Source organism: Pseudomyrmex gracilis, unplaced genomic scaffold, assembly GCF_002006095.1.
Source record: "Pseudomyrmex gracilis isolate BER0280 unplaced genomic scaffold, ASM200609v1 scaffold_87, whole genome shotgun sequence".
NCBI lineage: Eukaryota > Metazoa > Arthropoda > Insecta > Hymenoptera > Formicidae > Pseudomyrmex > Pseudomyrmex gracilis.
In genome coordinates, this window is record NW_018020671.1 from 327757 (window position 1) to 344280 (window position 16524).

The window sequence follows — 16524 nt, forward strand, 5'->3', positions numbered from 1 at the left end:
CATTTCAGAGCACTGATGCCTCGTCAATACATTTACGGCATATTATTGCTTCCAAGTATCCGATGTAAAGGGATGTGTATATATATGTATATATGTGTATATGTTCAAATGTGTGTGTATCTTTTTGTTTTCAAGGAGAGAATGTAATAAAAATGTTTCGATGTTTTCACTTAAAAAATATACAGTTTTTAATGCTCAATCATTTTGTTGAAGAAATAAATGACAAATTAGAATTTTTACTTTCCATTAAATCACGCCTCTGCCGCTCATCTGCTGCGTTCGAATTTGTAGACACCTCACAAGTCGTGTGTAGAAACGCGTGGTTTTGTTTCGTCATCGAACCAATCATGTTACGAACTTTTTATATGTATATATACATACATATATATGTATATATATACTTGGTACGGTCGTACGCCACGAATTGGATCATTGAAACCATGATTGATTAACATATTCGCTTATAAGTATAAAGTATTTTGTACGTTCATGTAATCCAGTCTCAACATTTCGCTAGATTTAAACGCACGCCACTTAAATACGAAATTAAAAAGTACATACGTCGACAAATTAGCGCCTTGTGTTCATGTGATTTCATTGTGATAATTCGAATTTAACAAATATTTTGAAGGGCCGACTAACGGCAATTTCAGGATTTTTTTTTCGTTTTTTTTTTGTTTTTTTGTTTTTTGTTTTTTTTTTGTTTGATATATTATACGCAGTTAAATTTGATACAATAAAAAGAAATCGACGAAAAGTTTTTCTGTTGGGTTATAAGTTTTTCGAAAAAGAACTTGCTAAATATTTTTTTTGCACAATTAAACTGTAAGAATAGTACGTATGAGCATATTATAAAGTGGCTTTAGCCCATATTTTTTTTTCTCTCTCTCTCTCTCTCTCTTTTTACTCACTCACTCGCTCGCTTGCTCGCACGCGCTTTCATTCGCTCACTCTTTCGTACCGAAAACTGAAGAGCTATTTTACTTCGGTTTACAAAACATCTAATACTAAGCAATAAGATATCGCACCAAACGCAAGAAATAAAAGAGAAGCTATCTCGGATCCCCCCCGTCTGCACTATCTTCTCCCCGAATAATTCTCAAACTCAATTTGTAAGGAGAAGAAGAAAACAAGGGACATGGATAGCTCCTCTCTTCCTTCGCAATTATATAAGCTCCGCGTCTCTTTTCAACCATATCAAAAAAATATATCGTTTATGTGTCCTACATATATATAAGTGGGTATGAAAAATAAAAAATATTTTTTGGCCATTTTTCATTTTATAACAAGTTTTTGGAGATGGAAAGGAGAGAAGCGGGGGAAGTGGAACGGGATTTAGTGGTCGGACAATAGAGAGGAATGTTTCGGGTCTATACGAGGACGAGAGAGAAGGTAGTCGGTTTAGAGAAAAGGCCGTGAAAAACGTGTGAGGAACGTGTGTGCGAGGGAGCGATGGGGAAGGAGTGAGGAGAGGGGGGAGATAGATAGGAAAAGATGGGGAACGCTACTTATCTATTGTTTTACGATACTTTAGGCACTATAACTATGCTAGATTTAAATCCTATTTACATCCTTCTCCTTTGCTGTCTCTCTCAATTATATTCCATCTTCGGATTATAAACATTGGATTATTACGTGTTTACAAGAAACAAAAATGAATCTGCTACTCGTGTCACCGCACACTCTTTTTCCAATGCCAACCGAACTGACGTGTTTACTGAAACCGGAGAACTATCTCCGATGGTTTTTTTTTTTTTTTTTTTTTAACGCGACAGTTCGCGCACTGTCAACAGATACCTCCGTTTTTTTTGTTTTTGTTTTTTTGTTAGTCACGATACCGCTCTCTTCGCAAAGATATGTATGTCGATCGTAATTATTACCAGATAGGCGTATTATCTCGACGAAAAAAGAGAATTCTCGACGAAGAGTGTGCGGGTAAAAGACGAGAGGAACGAGATGCTCATCACTCGAAATGTGTGATTATTTTTATTCTTTTTTTTTGCACGTTTTTTGTTTTTTGAAAAAGAGTAACGAAAATTTCACATTCTTCTCACATTGCGATTCATTCTTCGCAGAGTTGTTGGTACCACACACACACACACACACACACACACACACACACGTGGCACACCAACCACAACAAAACCCGCACCACACGTCATTTATATATGATATTATTCTCTTTAACCGCAACTCTTTGCAAAAAAGAACGCTTTCTTCGTATATCATAGGGAAGAAGACGAGAACGTCTGTCATTCCTTATTAACCGACCACTGTTGTGTATGCAAACGCAATATAATCATGGCCCAGCCACATATTATACGGAAGAAAAAGAAAACTCATCACGACAGCAATCTTTGACAAATAAAACACGTGTGTATGTGTATGTGTGTGTATATATATTACGCGACTCTGTAACTTTCTACACTTCATAGATGGATAAACCAAAAAAAAAAAGTATAAAATCGAGCGAATTACACACGATATTAAAAAAAAAAAAAACAATAACAAGAAAATAGGCAAAAATAAAAGTGAGTAATAATAATCTGACATATGTGTGGTCGGTATGGTTCAGTGGTATATCTTACAGTTATTACAAACTTACAAGGTGCTGGAGATTTTTCCCCTTAAAGGCTAGTAATTAAAATTTTCTCCACACTTCGCACGCATACGTACACACACACACAAACACGTACACACATATATGTATATGTATCTATCTTTACTTGCAGCCTTACACACATGCACACACACATTCACTCGCACTCAATTATTATATGTGAAAACTCATTACACTTACAGATCTGTGTATTATGGCCATTTGTTTTTTTTTCTCTTTTCTTTTTATAATTGTTTTCCTTATTATAGTCACGCGCAGCGTATCTCACAAACATTCCCTCACTTTTATACTCTGCTCTCTCTGTCTCTTACAGTGTGTGTGTATATATACATATATATATATGTATACATATATGTATATATATATACATGCATATAGATACGTACATATATATTAACTTAAAAAAAAAAAAAAAAAATAAAAGAACATTCACTTACAGCCGAAGCTATGTCGACGCTTCGCGTTACAATGTATACACGCTCAAAATACAGAAGAAGTTTCTTCTTCTTTTTCGTCGTCTGCACGTTTCTCGGGACTCTATAGAAAAGATAGCAAACCAATGCATGCATGCTGTTTTGCTTAAATTGCTTAAACATGTGTTGGATTGTATGAAACTTTGCGCAAGACAAAAAGTGAGAAAAATGCGAATTCGTAAAAATGATTGGTTTTGTTTCAGGTGAAAAAGATCGTTTGTCAAGAATACACACATACACACCAAGAACGATAATCAAAGGAACAAACAATTTTTGGCTTTGCGCAAAGAGGCCGATAATTTCTTCCAGCACACATACACACATATTTCTTCATTTCCTTAATAAGAGAGTCCGCACAATATATTGCTTTCCGTAACTTCTAACATCATAGCTTTCTTATTTCTACACACGAATTTTTCATTGTATATATATGCATAGAGATATATGTATATATATATATATATATATGTATATATATATATATTTTTTTTATATAATCTCATCCACGCGCGCTAAAAAGACTAATATCTTTTTACCTTATCGGGTTACTTACAAAGTAGAAAGAAGACAGAAGTTGACAAAAAGCCATGTTCGCCATGTTCTACAGCAAGCGAATGACTTCCTAAGAAAGTTTCTAATAATGAAACCATAAACATGTACAAACGCGTGTTACTCCCTGCGTGTGCAGCCTTCCAGAATAGAGAATTTGTACAATTTTACACACACGAGAAACTCTGTGATCCGAAAAAATGAATTACAAACACCGACGTCCACTGTTTTTTTCTTTTTTTTTTCTTTTTCTTTTTCTGTGGAAGGACTGCGCTCTAGCAAAAATCTTATAAATATCTCCCTTACACTTTCTCTCCCGATCTCTCCCGTTCCCGACTTGTACAAGCTTAATGCAGAATAATCATGCATACCATTTTCCCAGCTGCCCTGAGTAAAAAATCTGTTCATCGAGTAGTTCTCGTTCATTTTTTTGTTTTTTTTTGTTTTTTGTTTTTTTTTTTTTTAATCATAGACAGACTGTAATAAATTGATAGAGGGAAAGAAAGTACATACCAATAATTAAACATTCAAATATCTAAATAAAATCAAAATTTCATAAATGACAAAACATGGCATAACAAAAAAAATTAGAAATAAATAATTTGTAAATGTATAAAGTATCGTGTCACCGCACGGGTGGATTGCCGTTAAAATAAACTTTTAGTCAATAAAATTGTACAAAAAAAAACCCCATACAACACCAATCAATAAACGATATCTCGTGATTTAACAGCTGAGAAATGTTACATCAACCAGTTACACTCTCCGTCTATAAATCTATTTCCGCGTAATTTTCTAATTTATGTTTCTCGAATGTGTTTTGCTTTGAAATCTCGCTGTGACTTACGATCTATCGCGTTTTTTTTTTTTTTATTACTCTAATAATGAGCAAACTGTAATTTGCACCTGTGGACCAAGACGCTTCTCACTCCTCGTTTGCTCTATTTGAGGATATTATGGCTCGCAAATACTCGAAAGAATATCAAAATAGCAATAAAAGGAACATTGTTTTTCGCCTTGTGTCGGTTGCGTCTAACTTGACTGTTTTATTTCAAGGATTCAGCGATGAAATAAAAATATATTTACGTAACAAAACTCATTCGTTCGGCAGCGCATCAATTATCACGAGGATTTCGATTTTTCATTCCGGTTTTTTTTTTGTTTTTTTTTTTTTTTTGTTTTTGTTTTTTACATCTTATTTTCTTTTTAATTCGTCTACACATGAACGCGCGCGTGTATCTTGCAACGTATGTACATTACTGCGTAGCAAAAAGGAATAAGATCTTGTCAGTTGATTGATGCATCAACGTGCTTCCTGTATCATCCTCGGGATATTTTTTACAGTGTCGACTCGCTTGAACTCATTACCGTGTGTACGTGAAATTTTACGGATGAATAGTATATTTTCCAAGCATATATGTTACATATGCGATGTAAAAGAACTGCGTGAGAGAAATGAAAAGCACACAGTGAAAACTTGCGACATTAATGAAATCAGATTTGTTTTTATTTCCAAAAAAAAAAGAAAAAAAAAAAAGAAAAAACTAGTGAGAAGTTGTCTGCGCGCGAGTGGCGCGCAACGTGTCGACGGACGAAGTCAAACTGCAATACAATTTTTTTTTTTTTTCCACATTCCAATTATATCAAGTATCGTCCTTGTGACCGACAGATTTTTGCGAGGTACAACATTTCAAGTACCTCGCATAACTATTTTAATTTAATAAATTTGTAAGGTATTTTTATTCTAAAGAAAAACATATATATATATGTATGTATAAACTCTTGTTTTATAATTTGTTTTTTTTTTTTTTTTTTTACACAATATTACTTTAATAGTTATGCTATGTTAATACATAACTATTCGCGTTACTGATTAATTTGAAATCAAGAAGATGAAGAGATGGAAATGAGATTTTTATGTTGGAAATAAGAACAATCTGCTTATCGCTAAACTGATCTCTGCTAAAAGGAAAAATTTAAATAAAACAAAACAAAGCTCATATAACTATCAAAAAAAAGGGAAAAATAACGACAATATATTACGGATTATTATTTTTTTTTTCGCGACGAATTACTTGTCGATCATTATCGCTGTCGTCACTATCGTAAATGATTGAGCCTGTTCTCTCATTTTCTGCGCAGAATCAGAGACTCGACTTATGCTACGTTAGCTTTCTAAGCCGTTGGAAAAAGTATTGTACATCGTTCGCATTCTCATGTAGCTACAAAGAGACAAGTGATACTGTAGCAAGAAAGAATGATCGGTACAACAGCAACCTCTCAGCCACTTGGAGAAGCAATTACCGCTTTGCCGCTTTGACGTTCAAGCAGGTCCGAGCGTGTCTTCAAACGGCGTTGCATCAAACGGCTCTCGCTTGGCGGTGACAGTCCAAAGTAATTTTGCAGCGAATCCTTGCCCACAATGCGATTCTTGCCAATTATCTTGGAGTCGTTCAAGTCGACGCTTGAGTGTACGGAGCACGACTTCTGTCGCGTTCCGTCAAACTCACTAGAGGAATGCGTCGTCAAATGCTTGCTGTTCTCAGACAATTCGCTGCTCGAGTCGGACATGCGACCATACGGGTGATTGTCGTCGTCGGTCGACGATGTGGATAATCTTGGCTCCCGATTTTCCGCTAACTCCTCGAGGTTCAATGAGAAATGCTGAAGCACCACACGATTCACAGCCATTGCAGACTCAGCGAACGCTGAAAGTTCTCTAGCGGAGTTGTTCCTCCTGAAAAAAACAAAAAACAAAAACAAAACAAAATAAATATAAACGTTACACAGTAAAATAAACAGATAGAAACGGTGATCAACATAAAACAAACATTCAAGTTACCTTATGATATGAGGTGTAGTAAGCAATCGATCACCATTTTCGACGGAAGTTGGGCCGGGAGTAATCCAAGGGTGTTTCAAAATACTATCGGCGCTGAGCCTCTGATGAGCTTCCTTAACGAGCAAACCTCTGATCAAGTCCTTCGCGTCTTCGGAAATGCATCTCCATTCCTTATCGGGGAATTCATATCTGCCCTCCTGAATACTAGTGAAGAGCAGCTCCTGACAAGCTTGACAATTCTCTCCCCTGCCCCAGCCGCAATCGGTGCCGCAGTTCCCGTAGAAAGGCGGGTAGCCGCACAATAGGATGTACATGATAACGCCGAGGCTCCAAAGATCGCAACGTTTGTCATAGTAATTGGCTTCGCCGATGAAAGCCTCAACCACTTCCGGCGCCATAAATTCGGCGCTACCTACCGGCGTCAGAAGCTGTGGCGTCGCAACAGGACTAGACATCGAATTGTTGAACTTGATACCTGATCCAAGATCGAAGTCGCACACCTTGATCGGCGTCAATTTGTCTGGATAAACGCATAAGAGGTTCTCGGGCTTGAGATCTCTATGGGCAATTCCTGTACAAATAAAACATAACATTTTCGTCGTTGTTTTTTTTTTTTTTTTTTTTTTTTTAATTAATTAATTATTAATCTAATTTGTCAAAATTACCTTTCTTATGAAGAAAGTCGAGCGCGCTCGCGATCTCCTTGACAATTTGACTTGCCTCCCTCTCAGTGAAGTGAATCCGTTCCTGAATCCTGTTCAATAATTGGCCACCGTTAATCTTTTCGAAGACAAGGTAAAACTTCTCCTCATCTTCGAAGAATTCGATCAGCTGTATGATGTTCGGGTGACCCTGGCAATGATGGAACGTCTCAACTTCTTTGAACACCCTGGCACGTGCATGTCCAGGGATCTTGTCGATGATCTTCACAGCGTATTCGAGGTCGGTGTAGAGGGAGGTGCAAGTCTGAACCGAGGCGTAAGCGCCCTCCCCAAGCACTTCTCCGGTCAGTTTGTATAATTCTGGCAACAGCAATATAAAAGCTCCATTTTACACATGTCTATTTTCAAAAACATCTACTTTGTCTTTAACGCTTTTAGCGCGCTTACACAACCGCGCGTTAGCGGCATAAAGCGCGTCACTTTAGTTATTATGATTATATCGTAACCGCAAAACAGTCTTAACAGATCGATCGAAGCGCTCGAGAATCAAACACTAGAAACACTGTCTTTGCGATATAGTCAGGAAAAAAAAACATCATTTTCCGAAAGAAAACAAGTATATTGCGCACAACTCAAAACTTAAATAAAAAAAAAAAAAAAGATGGCATCGGAATAAAAACATCTCGAGACGTATATTTTAAACACCGTCATAAAAGTTCGTGGTTACAATTATCTTCGATCTAAATAGGCTGGGTCTCGAAACGTGATGAGCGCGTGACAGCGGTGTGTCTTGTTCCGACACAGTCAATGTCAAGGTCGAGAGGGGGTGGCCGAGATCAGCAGCGTGGAACTACGACGCACATACCAAATTTTCGCTCACTCCCTCTTCCTCTTCTCCTCCTCTTTCTCCCACTCTCGGAAGTTTTGCGTCAGCTATCGCGGACTCCTTTCTTTCTCTCTGATTTCCCCCCATTTCTCCCTGCTCCATTCGAGCATTACGTACCTACGTTGCCACGTCTCCGCGTTATCCACGGTACCTCCTCTCTTTCTCTCTCTCTCTCGTGCCACTCTTTTCGCTCCGTTTATATGTTAGAATTACAACACAGGCAGCGTCGCCAACGGCCTAGCAACCAGAAGCCGATAATATATACTTCCTTCATGTCTCTCTTTACTTTATTCCAATTTTAACAGCGGACAAAACAAACAAACATAGCGTTTCGAAAATTACGCGATCATTGACTCACACACAATTAGAAAAGAGAGAGAGAGAGAGAGAAAAAGAGATGTGTACGTGTATATACATGAAACGTTTAAGGAAGGAAGCACTATCGACGTCATACGTTCCAACAGGGTAGAAGAAACTTCTCGAGCCTAGCTGAGTTCTCGAATCGATCGTACAAGATGATGTAACTAATTCAATCAACATTATTTTTACGTTAAATACAACTGTGATAAAGCTTTTTTATACGTTACTTTTTAAAATTACTTTAAATGCACCATAAATTTTAAAACTTCTCAAAAATTCATTTTAAACGGATTCAAAATATTGTTTTTTTTTCAAATAATAATAAATCTACGCGTTATTTTTGCAACCAGTTTGCAACCGATACGTTAACAGTGCAACTAAAGTACAATTCTAAATCCAAACCACTTCTATGGAAACCGACACTCGCACCGAAAACTCACGTACAGCAAATTCATGGCACTCTCTCCCTCGTGGGCCGGGCTATCGATCGAACAAGCAACTTCGTGGCCAAATAACCGTGTTAGCTATAGGGCTCTGCGTACTCGGATTAATTTTATTTCCACGTTCCTTGTGAAACTACTAGTTTTAGTTCATTTACTGAGAATATCAAAATTCCATGTACAAGATACCTTTGTGAATTGTTCACTTATTTTGTGTTAAAATTATCCAAACGGATATTTAAAAAATTCATGTGAAAACAGAACGTCTATATTTACGTAAAACAAAAGAGTAAAATAATACGTAAAAACAATATTTTGTGTCTCAATTGAAAAACAAAGCAAAGCATTTCGAAATATACGTATTTACGCCGGGGACAAGAACTTTTGATGTTTATAACAGAACATGTGAGTCGCGCGCGGCGTATATATGTATGTATATATACATGAGACTCTAAAGCGTCTGCGCGATCGATTGTCACCTCCTCGCACCGAGTTTCTCGAGCGTTTCGAACTTGTCCAAGGTCACACATACCTTCGAGGAAAACTGCAAAGTCATCGATGCGAGAGAAAGAGCTGCGCCACCCCGAGGTGACATATGCATGGAACTTGGTTTTTTTTAATATATAAGAATCGGCAAAACACACAACCACCGCTCTACTCCGATTTCTGCTTACTTGTTTACCCTCCCCTCTTCCTCCTCTTCCCTTCTTCCACACCCTTTTTCCCGTCAAGTCGTCAACTCAAAAACTCTAAGCTTTTATAATTCACCAATATTGTCTCTACCTCAAATAAACATCATCATCTTCAATTTAAGTTCTCTCTCGCTTCTCTTCTCCTCGCCAATCCCAAGGACATCTCGCACCAGTGACGCACTGCAAATATCGCTAGTTCGCTCTTTCCGCACGGACGTATGATTTTTCTCTATTTTTCACGTTTCTTTTTTTTTTTCACATTCCAAGCGAATTTACCTTGGAAGCAGGAAGACACTACGGACGAGCCGGAACGTCGCTTTCTGCGTCTTTTGCGTCTCGCTTCTTCCTGACGGGCTTGCACCGCGCTCATAGACTCCACCGTTGATGTTACATCCCGGCAGGTGCCGTCGACTGAAACACACACACAAATTTTTGTTAATTCAAAATAACTCGCGCTTTTTGTCACACGTGACAAATTTCCGTATTATTGTGTTGTTGTTATTATTATTGTGTCATTATTTGTTATGATCTTCTCGACGTCGCATGACGTGATTATTGGTCACTTTCTCACGCTCGTGATCATTCGCGGCGCTATCAACACCCAGCGGCGCGATAAATTTTGCTGACAAGATACGTATGTACATATATATGTATAAATTTTTTTTAACCTATCACAGCTCGCGGCGAAACGTGATATAAGAATTAATGATGCACTTACGATGAGAAGAAAGACATCGCGCGTAAACAAGAAGATTTTGCATCATTGAGAAGTGCTATTTTTATGCGTATAACCGTACTCTCATTGGTCGAGGGTTTAAAATACGGCTCGCGTTATTATCGTCGTCTGGTCGTTATCTCCTACTCAGCTATTTCTAACACGATGTAAAACGTGAAACGTAATACAAGTTGCAAAAATAATACAGTAATAATCAAAAGAGAGAGAGTTTTTGCCTTATTTTTTTTTTTTCTACCGGTCGAATATACTCGCGTGGAATATAAATTCTTTCTGAAATAAAACGCACGCGTACGGAAGGGAGGGAACAAGAACGGGATTCTATAGGGGTGCGTCGATTATGGAGAGAAGGCCAAACTTTTGTCCGGACGAAAACCGGTGGGGAGTAGCATTGCCGCACAATCGATTTAGTCGAGGGTATAAACGAAGAACCGAGAATCATTTTTCTGTACACTCGAGAGAGCGGGCGATAACAACAGGGCTGAAACACGTTTATTGCGCGTCACCATTTTTTATTTTTTTTTATTTTTTTTACAACGCATTGTACTCGATGGACAAGTGATTTTGAATTCAAATCGAATAACCATCAATCTTACATATTTTTCAACAATTTTATTTTTATTTTTTTTACAGGTGTGTCGCACCTGAAATCTCAACACTGATGATCGTATTATTTACGAATAACGACGTTGAAAATTTTCACGAGCAAAAATAAAATTTAAAATTACATAGAAAAGGTTGGCGTCAAGAGTAAGTAACTTTGCATCGGTCTATATACGTAGATAGTTGTCTTCGCACTTTCTAATCCAGCCGCTAAAAATGGGACTGTTGGTCCCCGATACGAGGCGGTCGTGCCTCTACGGCAGTTGTACACGTATCTCTCTCTCTCTCTTTTCTTGCTGGGAAAGTTCAACCGTTTGGCTTGCGCGAAGGCGCAGCCTCGAGAAAGACCAGTAAGCGGTGTGTACGCGATTCATAGTCTTCGTGTTAACAGAAATTATACTGCAACAGATATTTATACATACACATGAAATGCGCGAAAATGCGTGCAAGATAGAGAGAGAAAAAAAGAAAAAACAAAAAGATATTTGTCATCAGATCGAGATCATGTTATTTCTACGATAACCGTTTTTCTACTATTTTATCTATAAGAAAGAGAAGCCTTTGTATGTTAAAATCAATATTTCACGCTCATCAAAAAGATTAATTAGTTATTTTATGTAACTAAAAGAACAAAAATATATGTATACATTAAATAAGTACACGTATATTTTTTCAATCGTACATAAGAAGCGATCTTTTTATCTTACCCCTTAACAGAAGACTTTCATTAATCCTCAAAGTCAAAAAAAAAAAACAAAAGAAAAAAAATAACTAAGAGGAAAATAAATGTAAAAGCGGCACGGCGAAGAGTCGGGAATATCGCGTGAATCGAGATTTTGCCACTCCTTCGAGACTCGATAGGCGCGCACAGGTCTTCGCGTGGGTCGAGGAGAAAATCAGAGCCGGATCAAGAACGAGAGCCTGTGTAACTGTAAGTCATACTACATACACGGTCCGCAATAATCGCAATGACCGATTATACGGACAGTTTCATATAATACACCACAAAACAAAAACGAGCATTTCATCGATTAGAAGATTATTTAACACACGACTCGGTGTTACTTAAAAGAGAGAGAGACAAAAAAAAAAAAAAAAAGAAACAGGTTTCCAAAGATATTTATATTTACGCGCGAATTATATTTAACCTCGTCCTCTACACACATGACTGCGCATTCAATTATACTCGACTACTACTACAAATATAGTTGGTGCGCTACATGTTCGCGACTCGCGGCGAATATAAATCAGACAAAAAGTTAATTCACAAAGCGTGAAACAAAGTTCGTCGCCGAGGATTCGTCATCGATCGTCACTCAGCGACTTCTGAAAAAAAAAAAAAAAAACGAGAAAATTCGATTTTGATGTCGCTGCGAAAACGACAATCAATCCCGAAGTCCGTCTCCCGCTTGGAAACAACGACTCGAAAACAAATTGTCAGAAACGATTTGTTAGATTTCTCTCACAGGAGAGGAGGACGCTCCTGATTCTTCTCCACGCCCACTCGCTCGCGCGCGTATTTTCCCGCGTCATCTTAATTTCGGTGCCGCGAGACGAATATATTTTCGTGCCGCGTCGCGACGACACTCCGGTACGTACAACACGACACACAACGCGAGAGTTCAATGACTGGCACAGAAAAGGAATGTCGCTATCTTACGCGCGAGATACCGCGCGCGCGCGCGCGCTCGTCGGTGATGATTATTACACGCCGCGATTATCGCGCGCTGCCGAGACCGTCGTTATGGGTTTGCACACGGGATTCGCGATGAAATTGCGCCTGCTATATATATAAATAGCATCCTCGCGTCTAGAAACGTTTAGACCGAATTGATAAAATAAACGAGCGGAAGAACGAAAACTCATTCGCGAGAGGACAAACAACGGGACCGAAGCAAATTCAAGTTTTTTTTTGTCGTTCGAAATCACTGCGAAAAAAAAGTGACATAATTCGAAGCATCGTACGTAACGATGCGGTTTAACCGGCTAGGGGAACCTTCCAAGAAAAAAAAAAACGTTACGAAGAATAACACACGTGTTTGTATCAGCGTTCGCATAAATTAAGCGCAGTTCGCATCGGTGTGCAATTAAAAGATTTTCAGGCGAAAAAGGGAGTAATCATTCGACGCGGCGGAACGTGACTTGGAAATTTTTCACGTTGTTACGTGAAAATTGCGCGCGGAGGTAACGTATACACGGAGAATTCCTCACGACTTTTCCACACCGACGAGAGTAATTGCTTATTTGGTTCGCAATTTGCAATTTTCCACTCGGCGACTTATATTGCCGCTATAGTCGTCGGTTTATATTGCCTTCGATTATATATCGCGCGAAAGAAAAACAGAACTCTCGATGTGATCTCGTATAAATTTTTCAAATCCTGCGTGTTTCCCTTTAAAAGCGTACGAAACTGACATGCGCAGACCTTTCTCCCTTCGTTCTTTGTTTGGGTCGCCCTATAACCAACTCTCGCTCTCCCTTCGTGATCCGGCGCCAAACTCCGAACCGACTAACCCACTTCGTCCCTCTCCTCCCTGTCGCCCGCCCCTCCTCTCACCCTCCAAATGATACACGTCGTGCCAAGCTCGCGGCTCGAAAACGACGTTGCAAAATCGCGCGTCGCGTTTCACCCGCCCCAAAAATACCCCGAGTTCGCGAAGAAGATATTGGCGCAAAATCGTCGCAAAAAGATCAGGCGTCAGCCCGGGGATTAAATTCGATGATGAGATTTGAAACTGCGTTGAGCGAGAGAGGCGACATAATTTTTCGCAAACGCGCGTGCTATAACCGAAGAACTCGCTCGTGTTCCACATTTTCTCGTACCTAATTTTTTTTTTGTTAATTGAGTAAACAGCAAAATTAAACAAAAAGATTATAATTATTTATTTATTTTTTAATCTTTTTACGGATGAATTTTAACGACGCGTCAGACGCGATATGAGAAAAAGTAATTACACGCGTGTTTACTCCGCTATCAAATCCGTTATATAAATTTCCGAATGTTTCCTAGTTTTAACTTCGTTACAACAGTTACCAGCGTTATGTAATTTTTGAACGCCATAATTATCTCAGTCAAAAAATTGTTTTGTGATTTTCCATTTTTAGAAGAGTAACATAAAAGGCACGAGAGGCGCGCGAATTGTGATTCGCAATTAGTATAGGTCGATTGATTAGAAAAGTTATGTAAGGTTTATTTACATAGACACGTACGTGTTATTAATCGATCGATAAATATTTACGTTCATCCGACTTCGTTGACAACGTAAATAAATGAAGCAAATGAGCTTTAACATGTATAGTATCTTTTGAGAGTAAAATTACTTGCACAGTTCCATACAGGTGTATATATATATATATATACCAGACCAGAAAAAGCGTATCGAATAAAAAAACCAACATACAGGATTTCTTCGCATATGAAAAAAAAAACTCGATATTATTGCTTATCGCAAAATTCAAGTAATCGTACAAATCCAATTGCTTTTCCGTCTATCTCTCTCTCTCTCTCTCCGTCGTTGTAACTCTCTATTTTTGTCTAAAAAAAAGAAAAAAAAGATATTGTGATTCGTTTTAAAAGGTAAGAAAGGAAGCGCTCGCGCCGCAGCGGCGCTCACCGGCCGGCGTAACGCGCGAGTGTCGCGTTACGAGAAAGTTCTACCACGTTCGATTTATTCGCCAGTTGGTATTCGTGACGCGCGACTCGGTGACGACGACGACAACGAGCGAATTGCTAAAGCGGCGTAATACCACACACGCGTATATCTCAGCCGGGACAGCATTTCCGCCAACGTGTCTCGTATTCCGTCGACGAATCCTTCGACTTGTGTCACGCTTCTTTTTCCTTCCTCTCTTTCTCTTATAATCTTTGGTCACATTTCGCCTCGCAACAGCGGGTGAAAACGCGAAAGAGCATTTTATTGTATGTACGTATACATGTATATATACCACCCGCTTCGTAACACATCGACCGGTGAAAATGGCCGCCGCTGCTCTGTGTGCGGCCGAGTTTAACCAGCTCTTAACCGGCAACGCAAAACAAATGTCGATAGACGACAAAAAGCATTACGAAATAAAACATTGTACTTTAAATTGTGACAAATTCTCCGGTAGACTTTTTTTTTTTTTTTTTTAATCGAAAATATACATTGCGTTCCCGAGAAAAGAAACGGACGTCTCACGCGAACAAAGCAGATGATGAAAATATCGTCAATTCATAAAAAAAAACCATCGTAATTTCAAATTCAGAGCTTTGCAAACTTAAAGTATTAAAAGAACTTTATTGAATTTTCTTTATTTGTTAAAAGGTTTGTCAAAACAATTGATACGCGATGATAAGAAAAAAAAACTCAAAAGAAGTTTGACAGAAGAGAGATGACGAAAGAAGTGACGGAATTTGTGCTCTGTCAAAGTCGTTGATCGTGAGATCGTGAATGAAAAAGACTATCTTGCTCACCTCGTCCAGCCTCCTGATTGCCGTCCTCTCTCTCCTCCAGAATTTTCTCCACCATGGTTGCCTTCTCACGTACTCCTCGCGTTCTTACGGATGACCGTCCGGGAAAGATCCTGGAGAACTTTCTGCCTCACCACTGTCGGAGAGATCTGGGTTTTTTTTTTTCTGTTCTTGTAACTCGGTACTGCTCGTAGCAATAATTATAAAAAAGAGTCAGTCGTATATACAAAAAGTCTATCCACTAAGATACTGATATAATCTTCCTTCGAAGCGATCCACCTCTCCGATTTCGTTTTTTTTTTCGCGTTGTTCGTCTCTCTCTCTCTCTCTCTCTCTCCTAACTCTCACTCTCTCACACACTCTCTCTCTCTCTCTCTCTCTGCTCTCTGCTCTTCACAAAGATGGTCGATATATATCAGCGTCGATATCACAGATACAAATAAATATATAAAGCCTATTTTCTATATCTCTTCTTCGCGCGATTGTTCCTTTTTCCGACGAACAACGATGACACAGGTGCTCTGATAACGACGTTGTTATTGTTTTGTGTGTTGGTTTTTTTTGAATAAATACTCTATCACAGACTTTGACACTGCACTTTCTCTCGGTCGGTCATCCACCGCTTTTTCTTCAAAATCTTCCTCCTTCTCCTCAAAATATATATTATACTCCCGCGAAGTTGATTTTCGCCGGTGCGCTTCTTTCTCTCTCTCTCCTCTCTCTCTCTCTCACACACACACACACGCTCGCTCGCTCGCTCTCTCTCTTCTCACCAACCGAGCAGTCAAGCCTTTTCCGTCGATGAGAAGCCGAAAAGTTCGTCGTCTCCGTCAAGCCTCACGCCAGAACCTTCTCCGCGATCTCTTCGCCACTGCCTCCTCCTCTACCTCCTCCGCCTCCTCTTTCCGCTCCTCCGCAGCTCCTCCTCCGCTCAAGGTTTTCAACCGGATTTACCGGACCTTTTCGCAAGTCCCGCGATGGTTGTTGCCGTGGTTCCGCAGTTGCTATCGCACAGCCTCTCGCACGTAGCGGCAGTCGGGCTCGGAAGCGCATTAAAAAAACCCTTCGTCTAACACATCTGGTCACTCGTCCTCATCACCATCCCTCACTGCTCGGCAGCTGGTTTCCGACTGAGCTCGACAAGATGGCCGGCCCTGCTTACTAACACTTCGGCGCGACCCCTCTCGCGCCGCGCTCCGCTCGTCGAATCGTGA

General features: G+C 39.3%; 1 protein-coding gene across 1 annotated transcript; it reads right to left on the reverse strand.

Moving 5' to 3' along the window:
• Positions 1-893: 893 nt before the first annotated feature.
• LOC109855364 (MAP kinase-interacting serine/threonine-protein kinase 1-like) lies at positions 894-16456 on the reverse strand. Its single transcript, XM_020429556.1, has 5 exons — positions 15314-16456; positions 9801-9935; positions 7150-7506; positions 6485-7055; positions 894-6379 (listed from the first exon to the last, which is right to left on the reverse strand). The coding sequence occupies exons 1-5, from the start codon at positions 15366-15368 to the stop codon at positions 5923-5925; spliced, it is 1575 nt and encodes a 524-aa protein (XP_020285145.1). The 5' UTR covers positions 15369-16456; the 3' UTR covers positions 894-5922.
• Between the last annotated feature and the right edge of the window lie 68 nt (positions 16457-16524).

Excerpts from the sequence above, each read along its gene's own strand:
- LOC109855364 (XM_020429556.1), bottom strand. The coding sequence starts at position 15,368 with ATGGTGGAGAAAATTCTGGAGGAGAGAGAGGACGGCAATCAGGAGGCT. Across the intron at positions 7,507-9,800 it reads AGTGTCTTCCTGCTTCCAAG|AATTATACAAACTGACCGGA; the intron begins GTAAATTCGCTT and ends TGCTGTTGCCAG. Across the intron at positions 6,380-6,484 it reads ACTACACCTCATATCATAAG|GAGGAACAACTCCGCTAGAG; the intron begins GTAACTTGAATG and ends TGTTTTTTTCAG.